Raw genomic sequence first — 22,601 nt, forward strand, 5'->3', positions numbered from 1 at the left:
ATATATATTAGAAAAAAGATATTAGAAACTTTATCACATCATCGAAATATAATATGAATTAAATTTTAGACTTTTTAAAAAAGTGTCGTAAGTAAAATATTTATATGAAAATGTCTATTTTTTTTTTTTTTTTTTTTAGATTTAAGATTTTTAAGATACAGAGGTGGTGCTTAAAATGTAAGAAATACATAAGATGTATACAGTGTCCCCCACCATTCTTTTCTGGGAATTTATTTTTTATTTTTGGAGGGATGCATTTATTTGCCATTTTTATCTTTGTAACAAGTTTTTCAGATTTTAATTCCAACCAGAAGTGTTCAAAATCATGAGAAATCAAACATAACTGTCAAAAAGATAGTAACCAACCTTGCCCTGCCTTTTTATATTAGGATATCATTAGAACACGAGTTCATGAATGTGAAACAGAATGAAAAAATAAAAGATGGCATAAATGAAAGAAACTGAAACTAGTGAATAAATTGAATAATCTAATCCACTTCAATAAATTGAAGTGGATTAGATAGGATAGCAGATGTCTAAGTTGGATTAGTGACTGGCTGTCAGATGTGTATCAGAAATTTGTATATGGGGATGCAGTATACTGAAAGAGTAAGGTCACTGTAGTGTGCCACAGGGGGGCCAATTTGGGATTATTATTGTTCAATTTGTATGTTAATGATATTGGGATGGGTTTAACTGGTGATGATGTGCAACTGTCTACAGATGATACAGATGATGATGCAAAATTAGGGAGAGTAATGCAGAAGCTCTCTTATAGGAAACTTGAATAGATTGCATGAATGACAGTAAGTGGATCTGTCAGTTTAAAGTGCAAAGTCTAAGGATTTAAAATTTAGTAAGTAATGATGGGATTCAAAGTATACAGTAAGGGAGAGGAGAAGAGAGATCTGGGAGTAGTGGTAGAGGACCTGAAATTCAAGGGCAGCATTGCAGAAGTTGTAAAGACGTCACATCGGATAATGGCAATGATGCAGAGGACCCCGACATGCAGAAATAAAGAGGTTATGATTCCACTATATAAGCCTTTCATCAAGCCTTATACGGATCACTGTGCACAGATTTGGTCACTAGGTTTTCATGGTGATGAGGATATGTTAGAAAGGTCCAGAGAAGATTCACAAAGATGATGAGTGGTCTTTGGAATGTGGAGTATGATTGATAGAATGTTATTGTTATAGTTATTATTCGTGACACCTCCAAGGAGTCCGAAGACTCATCATGGGAGGACACCTATTGTACAACTCTCCGTCTCCACCACTACACCGAACCTCTACTACTAATCATCAACATCATCGCAATCTACTGGCCACTACCACCACCACAGGTAGTATTTTTTGTCTGTAAATTGCGTGTGTTCTGAAGGGCAGATTTGTCTATATGTGGGATGAAAGACCTGAGTTTCCAGGAGAAAAAAACCCTGCTACCTCAGTATGAGATCGGCTAACTCACCTTTGATTGAAAACGTCCATATAAAGTTCCTCCTTTCATAACAAGAATCGAACTTAGGCCTGTTCCAATCGAAGGGCACACCATCATTCTTCCAATTGCGCTAAGGAGGTGCTTATATGTAAATTCTCTTCTATGTAAATTGAAATGCTTTGTAAATAGGAAGGGGGGGGATATGATTGAGACATTTAATCTAGTCAGAGGTTGTTATCAGGTTGATATAGAGGAGATTTTTCATAGAATGGGAAAGTGGTGTAAAACAAGAGGCCATTGCTGGAAACTGAAGGCGGGTGTGAACAGAGGAGTGAAAAGACGTTCTTTGCTTGGAGAGTGGTTAGTGAGTGAAATGCACTGCCTGAGTGTGTTGTGAATGTAGACACATTACATTGAATCAGTTCAAAGCAAGTTATTTTGAGGCACACATGTTAACAATAATGCTTATAACACTCCCACCTACAAAAAAAGATTGAATTAGATATGCTGTGATACCTTGCTCTGGAGAAAAAACATCGCACTTCAAGTCACTCTTTACATCACTGTAAGCGAGGTGATGTCATCATAATGAAAGGCAATGAAAATCAACTATCAATTAAAAACTTCATAAACATTTATGCTACAGTGGATTCAAACTCAGAGCAATTTCACATGGATGCTTATGACAAATGTAGCAACTTAGAAAAAGAAAAATCGTGCCAATAGTGTTGCCATCTATGGTTGAGGCCATGAACTTTTCAGACTACCCACTTACATCATAGCCAGAACTGGCACTAGGGTCTTTGCCGCCTGCATGCAATTTCTATCTAAGCGCCCCTGTAACGATCCGGGTGTGTGTGGTTCTTTTACGATAATAAAAATTTAAATTATTTGAAATTTGTTAAATAAATTTTGCTAGAATAGCCACACGTTGGTTCGCTAAATGTAACGAACCAGGGTGTTGATAGGCAGGATAATCGTTAAAAACCTGAATATTCAATAAATTCTCAAAAGTTAAAGCAAATTTTGATAAAGCCACTTCACTTTAATCGTTGAATGTAATGATACGGGGATTATAGCCTTCTCACTGACCGGAATCATTAACAAAATTAAAATGAATTTTAATTAAAGTTAAAATTTATTTGAACTAAAGTTTAAAAAATTCTTGTGTTTTACAAGTTACTAAATTCTTAGTAACTTGTAAACATTTTTTAATCATTTTTATTATAAGTGGAACTATCTTTTAGGAAAATAAAAGAAACTCAAGATAGATGAGAAAATAAGAAAAGAATTCAGAAATAATTAGAACATTTAATATAAGTATTCAAAAAATAACATCTTTACAGAATAACAGAAAATTAATTAAATTACATAAATATACTTAAAATTTTAGGGTTTTTGATTTCATCTTCACAAAATTAAAAATAAGGGTCTTAACATCTAATTCCGCACATATATCATTTTCAATAGCTATTAACGCCAAACTAACAAGCGTTTTTTGTGACATACTTGTTCTTAAGTAGGTTTTAATCAATTTCAACTTGGAAAAGGAACGTTCACCGCTCGCTACACTAACAGGTAAGGTTAATAGTATTCTTAAAGCAATTGAAAAGTTAGAGAAAGATAAATTATTCGACAATAAAATTAAGAATATCGAAAGGGTTTTGAATATTTAAATTATCCTTCCGAAAAATATCCTGGAAAGCACATAACTCGTCATATAGTTCTATTGCATTTACGTCTTTATTGTCGCTGTCCTTCAAGATATTCTCTAAATCGTCACAATTTTTTCATAAATCTTCATTATTAATTTGTAGTAATCTATACAAGAAATTGAAATGATCATAATATGTTTTTAGTTGTTCAAAACGTTTTATTACCGAACACATTGCAACGTCTAGAAGTGTATACTATAAAACACATTCACTCTAAATTTATCTTCTGGTGATTGTGGCGTTTCGTCATGATGCTCGTAGTCAAATTGTCGTGTCTTTTTTTTTTGTCGTCAAACTTCTGTTACACCTGATATCTTAAGAATGTAGAATTCTCAGCTATCATGGTGTAACATGAAGAATAAATAAATTAAAAACCCTGCATAAATGATAATAGATGAATTATTTAAAAGAAAAATTCTTGCATCCAATAAAATATAAAAAAAATAAAGGTGTTTGTTGAACTAACTAACAAAAAAGAAAGAATATATTAATGTTGTGATATGATATAAGAGAGAGAATTTAACTAAATAAGACAGAAAAGGATTAGTCATAAGAGATGGTATGTGAGAGGCTAGAGATTAAAATATTAAGTAAATTCATAGAGAAATTTTGAAAGGGGATTAAGTTAGAGGCTAGCACAAGAAAAACAACAGAAAATCGCTTAGGGTCAATTCCCAGACTGAGAAATCATTACAGGCTCGCCAATCAAATGACGTTTGGCAGAAAAACGCCACCCTAATTGGTCGGTAAAGTCAAGTCAAAAAAGGGGGAGCGGAGAAAAGAAGTTAGAGAAGGTGCCGTTAGGAGAAAGGGTATAAAAGGGTTACCCCCCCCCCCCAAAAAAAAGGGGACTCTTTTTCGCTTTTGGTTCTGTTCCAGGAGAGTTCTTCGCGAGCTCTTTCGTATGGATTTCACGGTGTTTTCCTGAGTGGCGAGATAGGGGTTATATCTCCGTCGTCACAACACGGAAACAAAAGTGAGCGGGATTTCGATTCCGTACTTCCTATGTAAGAAGTGAGGAATGCCATATAGTCAAAGAAAAGAAAGCATATTCTTTGTGTTTCAACTCCGGTGTCAACTATGAGAAAGGGAAAGAAGTAAAGTAATCATGTCCACGTCGCGAGTTGTACAGCCCTTATATAGATGATTCAAAGTGTGTCCTAAGTTACGAGAGGTTAAGACCGCGTAAGCATAGTTCAATTCCAAAAGGAACTTAGGAGAAACAGATTATCGGAGAGGTTATACCAAGATAGCTCGATCAGGAAAAAGGTAGAGGCCCATATGGAAAATTCAAGAAAGAAAGGTACTGTAAAATATATCTCGTGTTAACTAAGATTCGTCTGTATTAGTTATCATTATTCTAATACTGAACTGTTGAAGTGACCAAGAAAACAATACTAGGACTTTAGTATATGACAGAATATAATGAAAGTAAGCTTACTAATGTTAATATTATATGAGTAATTAAGTGTCCTGAGAATTTTGCATGTCTAATATATTGTATAAGAAAGTTTAAATGTCATAGTTATGTGTCAGTGTAGTAAATGGTTTAGTTAATCTACTTAAGTTTGGATAGTTAAATAGTGTGAATTAATCTTATATGTCCGTGTCAAATGAATTTATGTGTTGAATGTGTATGGCGGCATGATCGTAATACCCATTATAGGATCATAGCTTAATTATTTATAATAAGCTAATGTCAGTTTGTAAATATTTAGTATAGCATTGAATTGAGTAATAACTAATATTTGAATTGTACCATGTTAAGGAATTTAATAAACCTTTTGTCCAATGATAAAAGTTGCCTGAAATTGCTGTCCAATGCACCACTTGAAAAATTACGAACCTAATCACGTGGGAAATTAATGTGTTAAGAAACGAGATAAAGTGTTAAGAAACGAGATAAATGCAACTTAGTTACACTTTCTGACATATTTTAGTTCTTTCTCCTTGTTTTTGCATATAATATTTTAAACTAAATGTCCCAAAAGGCGCAGCATAATACAAATATTAGGGATACTAAGGGGAGAAATAACTTATATTAATATTATAATAATTAGATATTAGTAAAAATTTTGGTGATATTTCGAGCACAGATAATAGCAGAACATAGATAAGCGGAAATTATTAGATAGAATAAAAATCATTAAATGGGACACAACACTTCTGTACCAGTTTTAAATTCTTGTTCTCCATCCACCTCTTCACTCAGTTCTTTTGCCATTTTTAGAACTTCTTTAAAATTTGTATCTGATCGATACTCTTGTAAGAACATTTTTTAAGTTTTCGATAGATTCTAAAGCAAGTATAATGTTAATATTTTTGTCTTGAAGCATCTTACTCACAGGGATTATTCTGTTAAGTAAATCATGCCAAGTTATAAGAGAGCAAATAAATTTGTAGTCCTTTATTTTAGCTCATAATGTTTGTGCTTCATGCTGAGTTTCTTTATTAAAATTTTCGTTATTTAAAATTTCAAAAAGTGCATTGTAAATTTCTCCTAACTGATATCGTAGAGGGGGAGTGCATTAATTTTACTTTCCCATCGTGTTTCTGATGGTTGTTTTCAATGTTAAATTTTTTATGAACTTTAAAATGATTGCCCAACGTTTCTAAGAGAATGAAAAGAAATTGTATATTTCTTGAATAATTGCAAAGAAACTAATTGCATTTACATTCACTTTGGCTGCATCGTTAATGATTAAATGTAGAGTATGAGCAGCACATGGCACGTAAAAAGCTAGAGGATTTTTGCTCAAAAGCAAATTTTGGAGCCCATATTTTTTCCTTTCATATTTGCCCTGTTGTCATAAACTTGACCTCGCATGTCTTCAATGGGAATGTTCCGTTTTTCCAGTTGTTCCATTATTGTTGCACATAAACCACATCCTGTGGAATCTTGTATATCTGCAAAACCTAAAAAGTTGTTTCTGATCTTGACAATTCCATTGTCACAGGAAACAAAGCGAATAATAATGGTCATTCATTCTGTTTTACTTGCATCAGGTGTGCAGTCTAAAATTATGGAATAATATTTAGATTTTCGAATTGATAATAAAATTGTATCCCTGATTGCATTATTTAAAGTTTCCAATATTTCATTTTGACTATCTTTACTCAAATAGTGTACTCTATTGTTTCTCTGTAGAGCCCTTTCAACATGATTTTCCATAATGGGATCAAACTTCGCAAACAGTTCGACTAATTTTAAAAAAATTTTCCATTATTCCTTTCATATAATTTATCAGATGATCTGGAAAAAGCTAAATTTTGGCTAAGGAATTTTATAATTTCAATCAAGCGTTTTAAAACACTCGCCCAATGTTTCTTTTCCATTTCATGCATATCTTTGAGTCTGGCAATCAATAGTAGTTTTGTTTTTTAAATTTTTATCAAGTTCCTTCCATTTTAAGAAATTTTTCATGTGAGTTAAACTAGGCTCATAATGTCTATGCAAAGTTGTACTTACATTTTTCCAATCGTTATAAACTTCTACAAGACTACTTGATTCAGTAGGTGCGAAAAGTTTGCAACAAAAGCAAAAAACAGAATTTAAAATTTCGGAATAAATGAGCCATGTTCTTGGCACAAGCTCCCTGTTTTCCATTTTTCTATTATAATATGTGTCGCCAATTTACGACCATGTGTATCTCTGGGATATATTATATTTTTCTTTTGAACAGGCCCCATTTCAATTAAAACAACTCGTAATTTTTCATCAATATTTCCCCATTCACCTGGATCTTCTACATTTACAGAGACTAACAATGTGTTAGTTTAGTGGTCAACTACAACTAAATCTTCTCCTAACTGTTTTTCACTTAAATCATGCATTTTGTTCAATAGTTGCAATAGTACCTTCATGCAAACTGGATGATGTGCACGGTTCTTCAACTCTGATTTCTGATGTATCGAGTTGGTTACAATCTGCATCAGAATATTTTAATATATTAACAAATTTATTAAGAGCCCCAGTTTGTTTCTTAATATCTGCTTCTTTTGCAGCATGATGCTTACCATTTTGTGCACCGGATAACTTTTTTTAAAAAAATTTTTGATTCCTTTATACCCACAAGAAATTATTACACAACACGACACAGAGACGAAATAATAGTCCGCACTGCGCTATTGTCAGTAGCCTACTGAGATGTGTACCATATGACTGGTTAACTAGCAACAAATGTTTTGTATGAAAATTCGTTTCTGCGCATAAAAAACGTTCACCGTTTCACTTTAGATAGACTGCAGTAGACACAACATTCTGCAGGCAAGCATGTTCTCACTGTAAAATTGCAAAGAGGCGGCAATATACAATTTTTTTAAAATTTTTATTTGGTGTATCCGGCCTTATTTATTTTAATATTGATCATTCTAAGAATTTTTTGTTTTTATGATAAAAATTTTGTTTCTTAAAAATGAAATTATGAACCGTGCCCCGGTGGCGGCGCCCACTTCGTAGCGGCGCCTGCATGCCTGCTTCTGCCGGCCCTGATCATAGCAGCTGGAAACTGGAATTGTATTGAAAATCCCACATTAGACAAAATAGGAGGATGCCCCAGGAGTGGAAAAGTGGGATATGCACAGTTAAAAACATGTCTTGACAATGCTCACCTAGTAGACATATGAATTATTCGCAATCTTAATTTCCAGGCTTACACATACATGAATCAAGGTATTGGTACTGTTTTGATTGAATTTATATCTCTTCTTCCCTTATAATATAAGAGGATAATTCATTTTTGATCTTTTCAGCTAAATTTCAGACCCTCTGTTCAACTTGGAATAATGCTACCTTAAATTGGAATATGTGGTTAAAATCCAAACAAATAGTAAAACAGAATATGACGAAATGGGGAAAGGAACAGGTCTTCCTCAAAAGAAAAAAGTTGAAAGACCTGTATAAAGAGAGAAGCTGGTTCGTAACAAACCAATGCAATGGTATAAAATGTATCGACATCATTTGAAACATTAACATAGAGAGAGAGAAACAAGTAGAAGAAAGAAATTTTAAAATAAGAAAGACATCCTTAACTCGTTTCATAAATACTACAAAAATCTGTTTGAAGACAACAGTACTATTGGAAATTATAACTCTTGGAGCATTAATAGCTTTCCTGTTCATATCCAAGATTGGTTTGACAGACACATTGCAGCATCTGAAGTTACTACAACCTCAGCCTATAAAGAATGCCAGACATGAAAATCCCCAGGATCAGATGATCTAGGGATAGAACTTTATCACAAGGCCTGAGATTTTATTCTTCCAATTCTAGTTATACTATTTAATTTCTTTCTCTCATTAGGATACATGCCAAGTGAATTTGTAGCAGGCCATACCATCCTCATTCCAAAACTTAATAAAGATCACACCTTGATCAGCAGCTAGAGACCTATTTCTCTATCTAACTGACTACAAGATATTTTTCTGCATTATCAATAACAGGTTCAAAGTGGGAATGAGATACATAATTAAAAGCATACAGGTGTATGGAGTTTCAGGCGAAGCAGTAGAATTTAATCCATTTCTGCTTTGTGATCTAATCCGCTTAGTTAATATGAAAAAGTAGTCGATGGCAGTACTATCAGTATACTTACTCAAGCATTTGATAATGTCCAGCATCCCTTTATGTTCCACATCCTCCAGCAAATTGGTGTAGGTAAAAAGCTGCTATTTGTTATTAAAGAACCTATGCCAATTCAACTATCTCCCCCCCCCCCCTAGTTAATGGGTTCCTGTCAGACTTGGTTAAAATTCGAAAAGGAGTCAAGAAAGGCTACTACCCTCTTAGTCCATTGCTCTTTGCACTGATTCTTGAACCTTTCTTACAGGAAGTTGACAATACATATGCTGTGCGAGAAAAAAAAACAGTTCCTTCAACTAAAAAGGAAAATAAGGTATTAGCATATGATGATGCGGTCGGAACATTGAAGGATAATGATTCCATATATATATATTTTTGTATTTTGGAAAAATTTAGCAAAAGCAGCGGATTAATTATTAATGCAGACAAGACAAAATTAAAAGTTTTTGGAAAGTGGGATCTTAGAATCATTCCCTCGAAGAGAGAACCCATCATTATACCTGGAATTTCCTCCTCCACTTACACAATATTAACAGTTCAAGAGCTTATGACTGGAAAATAGAGCCACTTTCCTTTTATTCTAAAGTCATGTACTCAAAACCATAATATTTCCTGCTCAGTTGTACATAATAAATATTATACACATCACAGAAGCTGAAGAAAAGCAATTATATAGTAAGCCTGTGCAATTTTTTTGGTCTAGCCGATACCAAGAAGTTAAAAAGGAATTTCTACAACTATTAAAGAAGCATGGAGGATTTGGGCTATCAGTCTTAAAATTCTGCTATTTAAACAATACAGTTTCAAAAATCCATAAAATATTGCAGACCAATCACACATGTGCAGACTTTCTCCGGTACTACCTGGGGTTTCATCCTCCCCTATTTGGAGTAAATGATTATAAAGGTCCAAAAGGTGAAATTGTTCCTGAATACTACAACAATCTGTGCTTAACTCTAAGACTGCTATAACACACTGGCATTGACACTCTTTCCATTAAAAAAAGTAAAAAATTTTGTAAAGAAATCTTTAATCTCTTTTGCCATGAACTTCCACAGTTGGGTACTGACAACAGCACTGTTTCATAACTTATTGAAGTTCCAAGGATACCCTAACAGGCAGAATCTTGCTTGGAAAATTGCATATGGCTGCCTTCCAGTCAATACAATCAAATGGAGATATTAACGGGAAGAAAAAAAAACCTGTTCTGTTGTAAGTAAATGGAATGCCCAACATGCATCATCTGTTCCAAATATGCAAGGCAAGAGGGCAGCTGTTGAATGCATGTTCTACTGTTTCTAATCGGTAACATTGGAGATCCAATCTGTGACCACTGTTACTGATTGGAAACAGTAGAACATGCATTCTACAGCTGCCTTCTTGCCCTGCATATTTGGAACAGATTATGTAATGTGTTGAGCATTCCATTACTCACAACAGAGCAGGTTATTTTTTTTTTACAGTACGCATTCACTGTAAGCATTTGATCTTTATAATTAATGAATGAAAATACCATTTATGGAAGGTTAAAAAGAAACATGGATTTGAAAACCAGCAATATGACATCCAAATGCTTTATAACATTATATTGTGGAAATTTTATTGTTCAGTCAGACGATTTTTGTACTTACAATTTCCTGGAAGCATTCTAGGAGATATTAAATTTTTGACTAGGTGGTGTAGACCTGCACATTATGTAATATTCACCAGGGGGAGATACAAATTTTGCTATGAGAGGTTTTTAAATAGTTTGATCATCTTAATTCAATGTAGTTTTATAGTCTTTTACAGGGATGACTGGAAAACAATCCCAGGCAGAGGAGGCCAAATCAAGGCGGTTAACTCAGATAAGGTTCACCACCTGGGTATCAGTCATCTTTGTGCTTTAGTTTCAATTGGTCTTTTGGTCATTCATCTACATGAGATTGGTGAAAAAGTAAAACTGATAGCCTTTGGCTATATAATGACATAATTGTGGTGAAATGAGGCGGAGAGCAAGGATTATGAATGATATTCTGGCTGAAATGTGTGAGGAGATGGGAGTACAGTTTGTTAATGTGTGGAATGAGTTTGAGGGACGAAGTGAGCTGTATGGGAGCGATGGACTGCATTTGAGTGGTTATGGTGTGAGTCGCTTGGAGAGACTGCTGCTGGAAAGTGGAGAAGTGAATAGAGAGAATGAATCAGATCGAGAGGGGAGTGATGTGGAAGAGCAGGAGAGTAAGACAAGAGAGATTGAAGGAGTGGAAATGAATGGGGAAGTGAGTGGTATGAGTATAGAAAATGAGAGAATGGGTGTGAAAGAGGAGTAGGGAAACGGGGAGGCTCAGGGTGGACAGGGATACACAGCGTGAGAAAGGTGGATGCTCCAAGAGGAGGGGAGAGCATGTGTAGGCAGGAAAGTAATGGGATGATCAGAGATCAAAAGGAAACAGATGGAATTGCAAAGGGTTCTAAAATGAAGAAGCAGAAAGGGAAATGGCCCCAGTCCAGCATGGAGAGATCACATCGAGTGAGTGGTATCAGTGGAACTAGCTGTAGATCCAGAAATGAGTTGTTGTGTTTGTATACGAATGCTAGAAGTATAAGAAACAAGGCGGATGAAATGGTTGCACTAATTGCGTCTGTGCATCCAGAGATTGTCGGAATAAGTGAGACTTGGTTAGATGAGGATGACATCTTGACAGGAATAGAGATGGAAAGGTATGATGTCTTTCGTGAGGATAGAAGGGGTAAAAAGGGAGGGGGGAGTGCTATTGATGATAGAGAAAGAGTTATGTCCATACAAGGTAGAGATGCAAGAGGGAAATGGGGCCAGTGGTTTTGAGGCAGTATGGTGTGAGATAGAGGTGAATAGAATCAAATACTTGGTGGGATGTTGTTATAGACCTGGTAATGTGGATGGTGGTGATAGTGAAATGTATAGTCAAATAAGCCAAGCAAATAAGAAAAGGGTGATCATTATGGGTGATTTTAATTATGGCAATATAGACTGGAATGAAGAGATAGCAACTGGAAGTAAAGAAAATGAGTTTCTTGAGTTTTTGAGGGATAACTACCTCAGACAGTATGTAACAGAGGGAACAAGAGGATTAAGGGTCTTGGATTTGGTCATCTCATCGGAGGATGTAATTATCAATGAGGTATCAAATCATCCACCAATTGGCGAAAGTGACCATGAGGTGATTACTTGGGTGGTTGCCAGCAGTGCAAGAACCCCTCTGAAAAAAGGGTATATGTGGAACTACAAGGGGGGGTGATTATGAAGAGCTCAGGAGACAGCTTGCAGGTGTAGCATGGAATGAGGAGTTAGCTGGAAAAGAGATCGCTGCAGCTTGGGGGATTTTCAAAAAATATTTAGTAGATGCAATGTCTAAATGTATACCATGGTTGAAAAGGTTAAATAAGGTAGGTGTGAGATGGATGAATAAAGAGATTAAACATGCAATACAGAGAAAAAGGGCATTGTGGAGGCAGCATAAGAGAAGTGGAAGTAACCAATTTCATGAGGTCTACAAAGACCAGGCAAGGAGGGTGACTTGGTTGGTGAGAGTAGCTAAAGAGAGGTATGAACAGCAGTCAGCAAATGAAGCTAAAAAGAATCCTAGAGAGTTCTTTCGATATGTAGCCAGCAAAAGAAAGAAAGATTATGGAAGGATGACATTGATTGGAGGAAATGGTATAAAGACAGCTGTTGCAGAATGTGTGGTGGAGATACTTAATGAGCAGTTCATAAAGATCTTTCAATCTTGTGAATGTGACTTCATGGAGAGTTTAAGAGCAGTTGATGATGGGGAGGAGAGACTGACTGTAAGTGAGCAAGAGGTGTTTGGGGAGTTGAGTAAACTAGATGTAAATAAGGCTGTGGGACTTGATAATATATCACCGTGTATTCTGAAGGAATGTGCCAGAGAGTTGACACCTGCCTTGACATATTTTTTTAATACGAGTCTTGCACTTGGTCAAGTCCCTAAAGAGCGGAAGGAGGACAAGATTGTGCCACTTCATAAAGGAGGTGATCGAACTCAAGCATCAAACTACAGGCCTATCTGTGTGTCAGGTGTTGTGGTTAAGTTGTTGGAGAAGCTTGTGAGAACTAGGATCCAGAGTTGGGTTGACAACAATGGTATAATCTTTGATGGACAGCATGGATTTGCTAAAGGGAGGTCATGTTTTAGTAATATACTTACTTATTACAATAAAGTGACTGCTTCCTTGGACAGAGGAGAAGGATACACAGTAATATACTTGGATTTTGCAAAAGCTTTTGATAGAGTACCTCATGATAAGTTGACAGTCAAACTAGAGCAGATGGGGTTGGATATTAGATTAGTGAATTGGATTGGAGACTGGCTATCTGATAGGTATCAACAAGTTGTGTATGGGGGTGCAATATCCAGGAAAAGGAAAGTCACTAGTGGAGTGCCTCAGGGATCTGTTTTAGGGCCATTACTATTTAACTTGTATATTAATGATATTAGCGAAGATTTGGATGGAGATATTCAGTTGTTTGCAGATGATGCAAAGTTGGGAAGAACCATAAAGAGTAGTGAAGATGTTGTGGCCTTGCAAGAAGACTTGAATAAATTGAGAGATTGGGCAAGCAAATGGGGATGTGAGTTCAATGTTGCAAAATGTAAGGTTTTAAAATTTGGAAAACAAAGATGGGATGCAGAATTTATGCTTGGTGAGAATATATTGTTGGAAGTAGAGGAAATAAGAGATCTGGGGGTGATAGTGGATAAGGATCTAAAATTTAGGGGACACATCGCCAAAATTGTGAAGACAACACAAAGACTTCTAGGAATGATGCAGAGGACACTGATGTGTAGAAGTAGGGAGATTCTTGTTCCATTGTATAAGGCTTTGATTAGGCCACACATGGACTATTGTGCCCAGATTTGGTCAACTGGTTTTCAGAAGGATGAAGAGATGTTGGAAAGGGTCCAAAGGCGACTGACTAAGGTAGTTTCTGACCTCTGGAATGTCGAGTATGAGGAAAGATTGAAAAGATGTAATTTGCAGAGTCTAGTGGAGAGAAGGAAGAGGGGAGATATGATAGAGACCTACAAGTTGGTAAGGGGTTGTTATAGGATCAATATTGGAGAAGTTCTACAGAGAATAGTGGGAGATCAGGGGAGAACCAGAGGTCATCCCTGGAAACTGTATAAAGAGGGTGTGAGTAATGGAGTGAGAGGCAGGTTTTTTTCGTGCAGAGTTGTGAATGATTGGAATGCCTTGCCTGAGAGTGTGGTGTCTGCAAGGAGTTTGAATGTGTTTAAGATGAGAGATAAAAGGACCTTCTAGATGAGTCTTTGACTCCATGAGGTCTTGTTTAATAATAATAATAATAATAAAAGAAGCTGAGACTTTTCTCTCTCATACTATCTACCTGTCTTTTCTTTCTCCTAATACAAACAGGCTCTCTTGCACCCCTATACTAACTACTCTAGACTTATGATGAGCACCCCTTTTTCACCTCAATAAAGGTTGAAACCAGTCTTGGTAGTGGCCCTTTCCATAATGCATAGCATTACATGTCTGTAAGGATATATGCTTTGCATTGTGGGATACTAAGGCAAGTGATGTGAAGTCATTAGCTTTTATATACGAGTTTCCCAATCTTGAAGTTACTTCAGGTCCAAACTTTGTTTGCTTACACTTGGATAAAGGATTAAACCAAGGATATAATTTCTTGGCATCTTTAATGTATATTATAACTGAGTGGAAAAACTTCCACCTTTTGGAGATGATTTCTTCAAAGTATATTATTATTATTCCTGACACCTCCAAGGAGTCTGAAGACTCATCGCGGGAGGAACCTACAACTGTCTCAACCACTAACATATTAACAATCTAACATATTATGATAGATGTATCACAACTGATAATATCTCTTAAGATTAAGGACAGTTAGAAGCAGTTATAGAAATTTTTTTTTCACTTGATTATAAATTAAATTAAAAATGCCAATGAATTATATTCTTGTTCCTTTATCCGATAAGTGTAAGCAAACAAAGTTTGCATGTAACTTTAGAGACTAATGAAGAAACGTTAGTTTCTAAAGTTTCTTCACAACTAGGCTACTTGTATAGAAGCTAATGACTTCGCATTAATTGTTTTAGTATTCCATAATGCTATGCATTATGGGAAGGGCCACTATCCAGACTGGTTTCAACTTTTGTTTGAGGTCTCATCAGGGGGATTCAGATCCAAAAGAGATACCAAGGTTGATGTAATGCAAAAGTTATATATATTCCCAATATTATGCACACCCAAAAGGACATGAGCTTTGCATTATGGGATATTAAGGCAATTAATGTGAAGTCATTAGTTTCTATATACAAGTAGCCAAGTTATGAAGAAACATCATACAAAACTTTGTTTTCTTACATTGGATAAGGGATTAAATAAGAATATAATTTATTGGCATTTTTAATTTAATTAAGTTAGAAGCAATAATGAGATGAATGTTTTTTTTAGATACTCAGTATTTAAAAGTATAAAAAAAAGTCTATATTGTGGGTATTGTGTTTAACTAATACCTACTACCATAATTTTTCTCAAATCTTGGTATAATAATAAGGTTCTACAATGGATAGTTGTACATTCAGTGTATATACACTCAGTCTTTCACCCCCCCCCCACATTGTTGTTATTATTACAGACCTCCATGGAGTCAAAAGACTCATTGTGGAATCATGATAAGTCTTTTGAAACTGCTTCTCATTCCCTTGTTTACATCTTCCTTATATAACTTGCCTGGTATGGTAGCCTGGTTGGCCGAGTGGTTAGCGTATCCACTCTCCAGCCAAAAGGCTGCGGATTCGAATCCTGTCATGAGCATGGGTGTTTATGATGGTCTGTAGAAATGGTTGGCGGTAGAGGATGTTGGTGTGGTTAGCTGTACTTGGTGGATTGAGTGGTGTTGACGGAGCTGGCCCTTCCTCGATGAGTCTTTGGACTCCCTGGAGGTGTCACGTAATAATAATAATAACTTTCAGAGATGCCCCCCCCCCTTGTTCTACCATTATCTACCTCTATTCTACAATAAACTCCCTTCATGTTAATCTAACAACTCCTCGGTAACTTACTTGTCTCAAGTATATTCCCTCCCCTTCTGTCCACAAAGCAGTGTAAATTGTATTCCTTCATTCTGTCTACATATTCCACATTCCCATTCTTGAAAGCCAAGTAATAACCAGATCTGTGCATAGTATTTCCATATGGAATGACCAAGGCCTTATAAAAGGGAACCATAACTCTCACCTTCAAGTCTTTGTCTGCCACCATTAACTGTGCATACCCTGCATTCCATCCTTGCCCACCAAATTTCAAGATCTTATGATTTTCAATATTAAACTGCCAGCTATGCTCATTTCTCCACTCACACAGTCTATTCAGATTTCGATGGTCTAGTGGGCTGAGTGGTTAGCATATATCATCCATCACCCTACTTATTAGAGGTTGAAATGGCTTCAAAAATTACCACGTTTTGTCTATACAGTAATGGAACTGCATTATCTAACATTAGCCCATCTAAAGCCACTGGCATATATAGTAATAATTTGACTTTTGCGCATGATTACAGGCAGATAATCAATGGGCCACACAGGAAAATATTATAAACATAGTGACAATCAGATCTTACCTTGCACAATGAATCGTCAGAGTCTACAGAGATTCAATAATGATCATAAACTTTAGCCAGCCTGGCTGGCTGAGTGGTTAGCGTATCCACTCTCCAGCCAAAAGGCTGCGAGTTCGAATCCTGCCGTGGGCATGGATGTTTGTGATTGTGTGCGGAAAAACTAGTGGTGGTGGTGGTCAGTGGTAGATGGCATTGGTGGAGTTGCAGACAGTTGTAGAGCAGGTGTCCTCCCTTGATGAGTCTTTGGACTCCCTGGAGGTGTCAAATAATGATAATAATAAAATCAATCAATACTATAATATTTTGTTTTCAACTTCTTGATATACATTCACTATTGTTTCAGATGATTATTGTAGGAAAAGCATGGTTATGCAATCAAATGTGTGTGTGTGTGTGTGTGTCTATCTGACAGAATTTGAAATTTATACTCAAAATAGATACATACTTGGGATACATGTTGGGGAATGACCACTCCAATTTCCATCTGACTGACATCGACGTGAAGAAGAACCAATAAGACGGTAATAATGAGAAGGGCAGTTATAACCAGCTCTTGTTCCAACTTGGTAATATCCTTCAGGAAGAGTAATATTCTGTGCCTGTTCCTTTGAAGCAGATGCACCATTACTCATATGTGGTGGTAAAGTAACAGTTAATCCAACTGGCAGGCGTGCCGTTCTAATCAAGAGAAATATTATTATTACTAATAATATTATAGCATAACTACTGGCATTTGACAATGTATAATGGAATTACATAATTTTTATAGTAAATAATATTTTCTCTTATTGATATTAATAATACTGATATCAGTAGTAGTACCTGAAACACTAAAGATTGCATTAATCACTCCCATACATTAGGGGTCAGAGAGTGCTTGACCTAGTAATTACATCTGAGGATTTGGCTGTAACAAATATGACCACATTGCCACCAATCGGTGAGAGTGATCATAGGGTCTTAACTTGGGAGGTGGCTAAAGGTGTAGAATTTTCAATTAAGACAGGGTACATGTGGAATTATCGGGCTGGAAAGTATGACAAGCTTAGGAGTTTGATTGGTTCAGTGCCATGGCATGTACAACTGCAAGGACTAGAAGTTGATAGTGCATGGGAGGTAGTTAAGAAGTGCTTGCATGAAGCAATGGCTGACTGTATACCTAGAGTCCGAATAATAAATCAAGTAGGGGTTAAATGGATGAATAACACCATTAAGCTTGAGTTGCAAAAAAAAAACAACTATGGAGGGAATTTAAGGAGAAGGGTGACCGGCAGGCACATGAACGGTATAAAGCACAGGCCAGAAGGGTGACGAGTGTGGTAAGAAAAGCAAAAAAGGATTACGAAAGAACATTGGCCATGCAGGCTAAAGAGAATCCTAAACAGTTTTTTAGATATGTAGCAAGTAAAAGGAAAAATGTACATGGCAGATTGATTTTAAAGAATGCCGATGGTAGGGAGGTAACTGAATCAGTTGAGATAGTTGAGTTACTGAGTGAGCACTTTGCAAAAGTATATCATCCAGGTGGTGACATTGCAGAAACGAATAAACCAGTAGATTATACGGGAATTGTGGTTAATGAAGTGGAGGTGAGTAGTCTATTGCATAACCTCAATGTCAATACATCTGTGGGATTGGATGGTATACCAGCTCGTGTTGTACGAGAAGCAGCTAAAGAATTGTCAGTACCCTTGACCATTTTGTTTAATTTGAGTCTTGGGTCTGGGTTAGTCCCGAGCGGGTGGAAAGAGGGGAAAATAGTTCCACTGCATAAAGGTGGTTCCAAGACTGCTGTAGTAAATTACCGACCGATTAGCATATCAGGAATCATTGTCAAGGTCTTAGAGAAAATAGTCAAGAGGAAAATACAAGATTGGATAGAAGAAAATGGGATACTGTATCGGGGACAGCATGGTTTTGTGAAGGGTAGGTCATGCCTCAGTAACTTGCTCACGTATTATAACACAGTGACGGCTGAACTGGATAAGGGTAATGGGTTTACGGTGATTCTACTCGACCTTGCCAAGGCCTTTGACAGGATTCCACATGGAATTCTAATCAGTAAATTGCAGCATATGGGAATGGACATAGGGTTGGTGAGATGGATAGGAGGGTGGTTGACGGAGAGATATCAGAGAGTGGTTTACTCGGGAGTAGAGTCCACAAGACGGCCTGTGACTAGTGGTGTGCCACAAGGATCTGTTCTTGGACCACTGCTGTTTAATTTGTTCATAAATGATATAGGAAATGATCTGAGAGGAACAGTTCATTTGTTTGCGGATGATGCGAAGTTGGGTAGGGCAATAGTGAATGCAGATGACGTCAAAATTTTGCAGGATGATTTGGATAGATTGGAGGTCTGGGCTAAGGAGAATGGATGTCAGTTTAATGTGGCAAAATGTAAGGTTATGCATTTTGGGGTGAAAAGATTGGTGGCAGTTTACTGCATTGGTGGAACCATGCTCCAGGAAATTGATGAGGCACGAGATTTAGGAGTGTTGGTAGATAAGGAATTGAAATTTAGGGGACACATTGCAAAAGTGACCAAAACAGCTCATCAAATCACTTGGTTGCTGAAGAATACGATGACAAGCAGAGACAAACAGGTTATTGTTCCTCTGTATCGAGCCTTGATAAGACCCCATCTAGACTACTGTGCTCAGATTTGGTCACCTAGGTTTCTTCTTGATGGGGAGGAGGTGGAGAGGATCCAGAGGCGAGTGACCAAGATGATAGCAGGTCTGTGGAATGAACCGTATGAGAACAGGTTGAGGATTTGTGGGTTGCAAAAATTGGTTGATAGGCAGAGGAGGGGAGATATGATTGAGACATTCAAATTACTGAAGGGTTTCTATAAAATTAATTCAGAAGATATTTTTGAGAACAGGGCTGGTTGTGGGAGGACTAGGGGACATCCATGGAAACTGGGCAAAAGTGTGGTTAGTAAAGGTGTTAGAGCTGGGTTCTTTACTTTTAGAGTAGTGAATGAGTGGAATGCGCTCCCTGAGTCTGTGGTGGATGCTGTGACAGTGAATGAGTTTAAGGCGAGGTATGATAGATACTGTATGAATGTCAAATAGTTGTGATGAATATGATTTGGGGCCTCCCTCGATGAGTCCAATGACTCCCTGGAGTTGCCCGTAATAATAGTAATAATAGTAATACATAAACACGGAAAAAGAGACATAAGTAACTACAGATCCATCACTACATTATTGGTGATCAATCATATCATGCAGCACATTGTCTATTGGAAACTCTTCATGTGCTCATGTGCGTGCACATGTGCGTGCACACACACGCACACAGAAAAATTCTACATCATCCCAAAAAAAACACAACATGGTTTTCAAATGTTGTTGTTCCTTTATTCTTTTGAAAACCATGTTGTGTTTTTTTGGGGTGATGTAGAATTTTTCTGTGTGTGTGTGTGTGCGCGCACGCGTACATGAAGAGTTTCCAATAGACAATGTACTGCATGATATGATTGATCACCAATAATGTAGTGATGGATCTGTAGTTACTTATGTCTCTTTTTCCGTGTTTATGTATGGGAGTGATTAATGCAATCTTTAGTGTTTCAGGTACTACTCCTGGAAGAATTCACAGACCTAATAAATGCTGCATTAGATAAAAAAGACTAACATTAGTTGTTTTTATTGACCTAACAAAAGCATTTGATAAACTAACACACAAAATCTTGTTGAACAAACTAACAATATTGGAATCAGAGTACATCTACTCCTGTAGTTCAAAGCATACATGGAAAACAAAGCACAATGCACATATAGGATAGATGCACAGCAGAGAGCAACTGGAGTACCACAAGGAGCTGTTCTTTCTCTGATTCTGTTTAACATATATGTACATGACATTAACCAACTTCCCTTAAAAAGTAATATCTTCACTAAATATATGAAGAGCCAAAGGCTTCAATTGGGCGACGTAAAATTATTTAAATTAAGGGATATTACATCCCATATTGTTTCACAGCTGAAAAAGAAACTCAAAGAGTTTCATGCCAAATATAGAAACTCTATAAAGTTCAGCGAGTCCAAGTGTTAGCAAATACCTGGATAGTGCAACACATAACTGATTTGGTAGTGCAACACTGAGGCAACTCATAGTAAGGGTGGAGTAAACTCCGATCACTATTCTTGGTATTTACCCATAATGTGAAACCCAGCTCCTAGGAGCTGTGTTACTGTTCTACATTATGAGAGAAGGTCACTACCCAGACCGGTAGTCACTACCCACACCTTCTTGCCAATTCTTATAGTAGGGTATGTAAGCTTTGTTCGCTACAAACTTGGTATTATCTAGGTCTAGCTACTCACTGATGAGACCTCAATAAAGGTTGAAACCGGTCTGGGTAGTGACTTTCTCACATAATGTAGAACAGTAACTTAGCTCCTAGGAGCTGGGTTTCACATTATGGGTAAATACCAAGAATAGTGATCAGAGCTTGCTCCACCCTTACTATGAGTTGCCTCAGTGTTGCACTACCAAATGGGTTATGTGTTGCACTATCCAGGTATTTGCTAACGCTTGGACTTGCCGAACTTTATATAGTTTCTATATTCGGCATGAAACTCTTTGAGTTTCTTTTTCGGCTGTGAAACAATATGGGATGTAATATCCCTTAATTTAAGTAATATCTTCAAATATGCAAACAACATGACCATAGTGTCCATTCACGATGATTCAAACACAGCTTGCACAAATATGCAACACAACATCAATCTGATCACTAGCTGGCTAACTGAAAAAGGCATAATACATAAACCTTAAAAAAACGAACCTAATGATTCAAAAACCCATAGAAACTAAGCATCTCACTATCCAACATCCATGCTCCTACATGCAAAGCATTGATCCTAAAACCCACAACTATCACACAGGTGAAAACAATACGTTACTTGGACTTCATATTGATGTTGATCTAAGTTGGAATAGCCATGCAAATTATTTACACAACAAACTCAGGATAATAGCAAGCAAACTATACTGATTAAAAGAGATTGCTGTCACATACATAAAAATAGTAATTTATAAGGCATTATGTGAAAACATTTTAAGATATGCAGTTACTTCACACATATTCTGTACAGACTACAAACTTAACAGATTATAAATTTTGCAATATAAAATGGCAAAACTCATATTCTAGGAACAAAGAGAAGATCCCACACTTATACGGGGCACCATGACAGAACAAAATATTTAAGGTAAAACACTTATGCCACTACACAGCCATGCTAAAACACTACTTGAAGTTCAACTATAGAATAACCAGAACAGCCTATCAGATAGCAAGACCACAGTCAAATTAAATTACATAACATACAAGTACGAGGTAGTCCAGAAAGTAAGTTTCGTTTTTAAATATTTTTACTGCGGTGCTGCAATTGTAATGGTGTGCATGCATGCTGAGTTTGTTGATTTGTTAGCAAGGTGTTGGTACCATTTTCAGACATTCTCGCAGTGCGTGCACTTCGTGGAGTGTGTTTATGATGTCTAAGAAAATTGAATCGCCTGCTGCATATAAAATCGAATCATCCACTGCATGTGAAATTAGGTAAGTTATCCATTTCTTGAATGCAAGGAATGTTAAAGCAGCTGAAATTCATCGGCAAATTATTGAGGTTTATGGAGAACACGCAATGAGTGATTCAATGGTATGAAGATGGGACAGGTGTGCACGATGATGAATGGAGCGGGCAACCATCTTTAATGACTGACGATTTGGTGCGTTCAGTTGAAGAGAAGATTCAACAGAATAGGGAGATTCACTATGACATCACTCTTGCTGAAATTTCCAGAAGTTTCACGTTCATGTCTTCATGAAATTGTGTTGGAGAAACTGAATTATTGGAAATTGTGTGCACGCTGGGTACCGAAGTTGCTTACAGAACAACACAAAGTGAATCGGCTGCCAGTATATTGGAATTCTTGACACGCTACTATGAGGATGGCGATGCTTTCCTGAGCGGACTTGTCACCAGGGACAAGACTTGGGTGCCGCATGCAAACCCTGAATCCAAACAACAGTCCATGGAGTGGAGGCACACCTCATCACCAGTCAAGACGAAATTGAAGACAATGGTTTCTACTCGGAAAACCATGTGCACCTGTGTTTTAGGAGAGACAAGGAATTTTGCTGGTAGACTTCTTGAGTCAAGGCTCCACAACCAGCATGAGTATGTACCAGTG

The 22,601-nt window shown here is 36.8% G+C and overlaps 1 protein-coding gene across 1 annotated transcript in view; it reads right to left on the reverse strand.

Moving 5' to 3' along the window:
• Positions 1-22,601, reverse strand: part of LOC150108245 (clotting factor C-like) — a 368,054-nt gene that overhangs the window by 31,404 nt on the left and 314,049 nt on the right. The window contains exon 15 of the mRNA XM_090415698.1: positions 16,834-17,066. Coding sequence (XP_090271824.1) covers positions 16,834-17,066 — 233 coding nt within the window. The remainder of the gene's footprint in view (positions 1-16,833; positions 17,067-22,601) is intronic.

Source organism: Typopeltis vanoorti, chromosome 3 (assembly GCF_054136105.1).
Source record: "Typopeltis vanoorti isolate ZY-2024b chromosome 3, IOZ_Tvanoo_1.0, whole genome shotgun sequence".
Taxonomy (NCBI): Eukaryota; Metazoa; Arthropoda; class Arachnida; order Uropygi; family Thelyphonidae; genus Typopeltis; species Typopeltis vanoorti.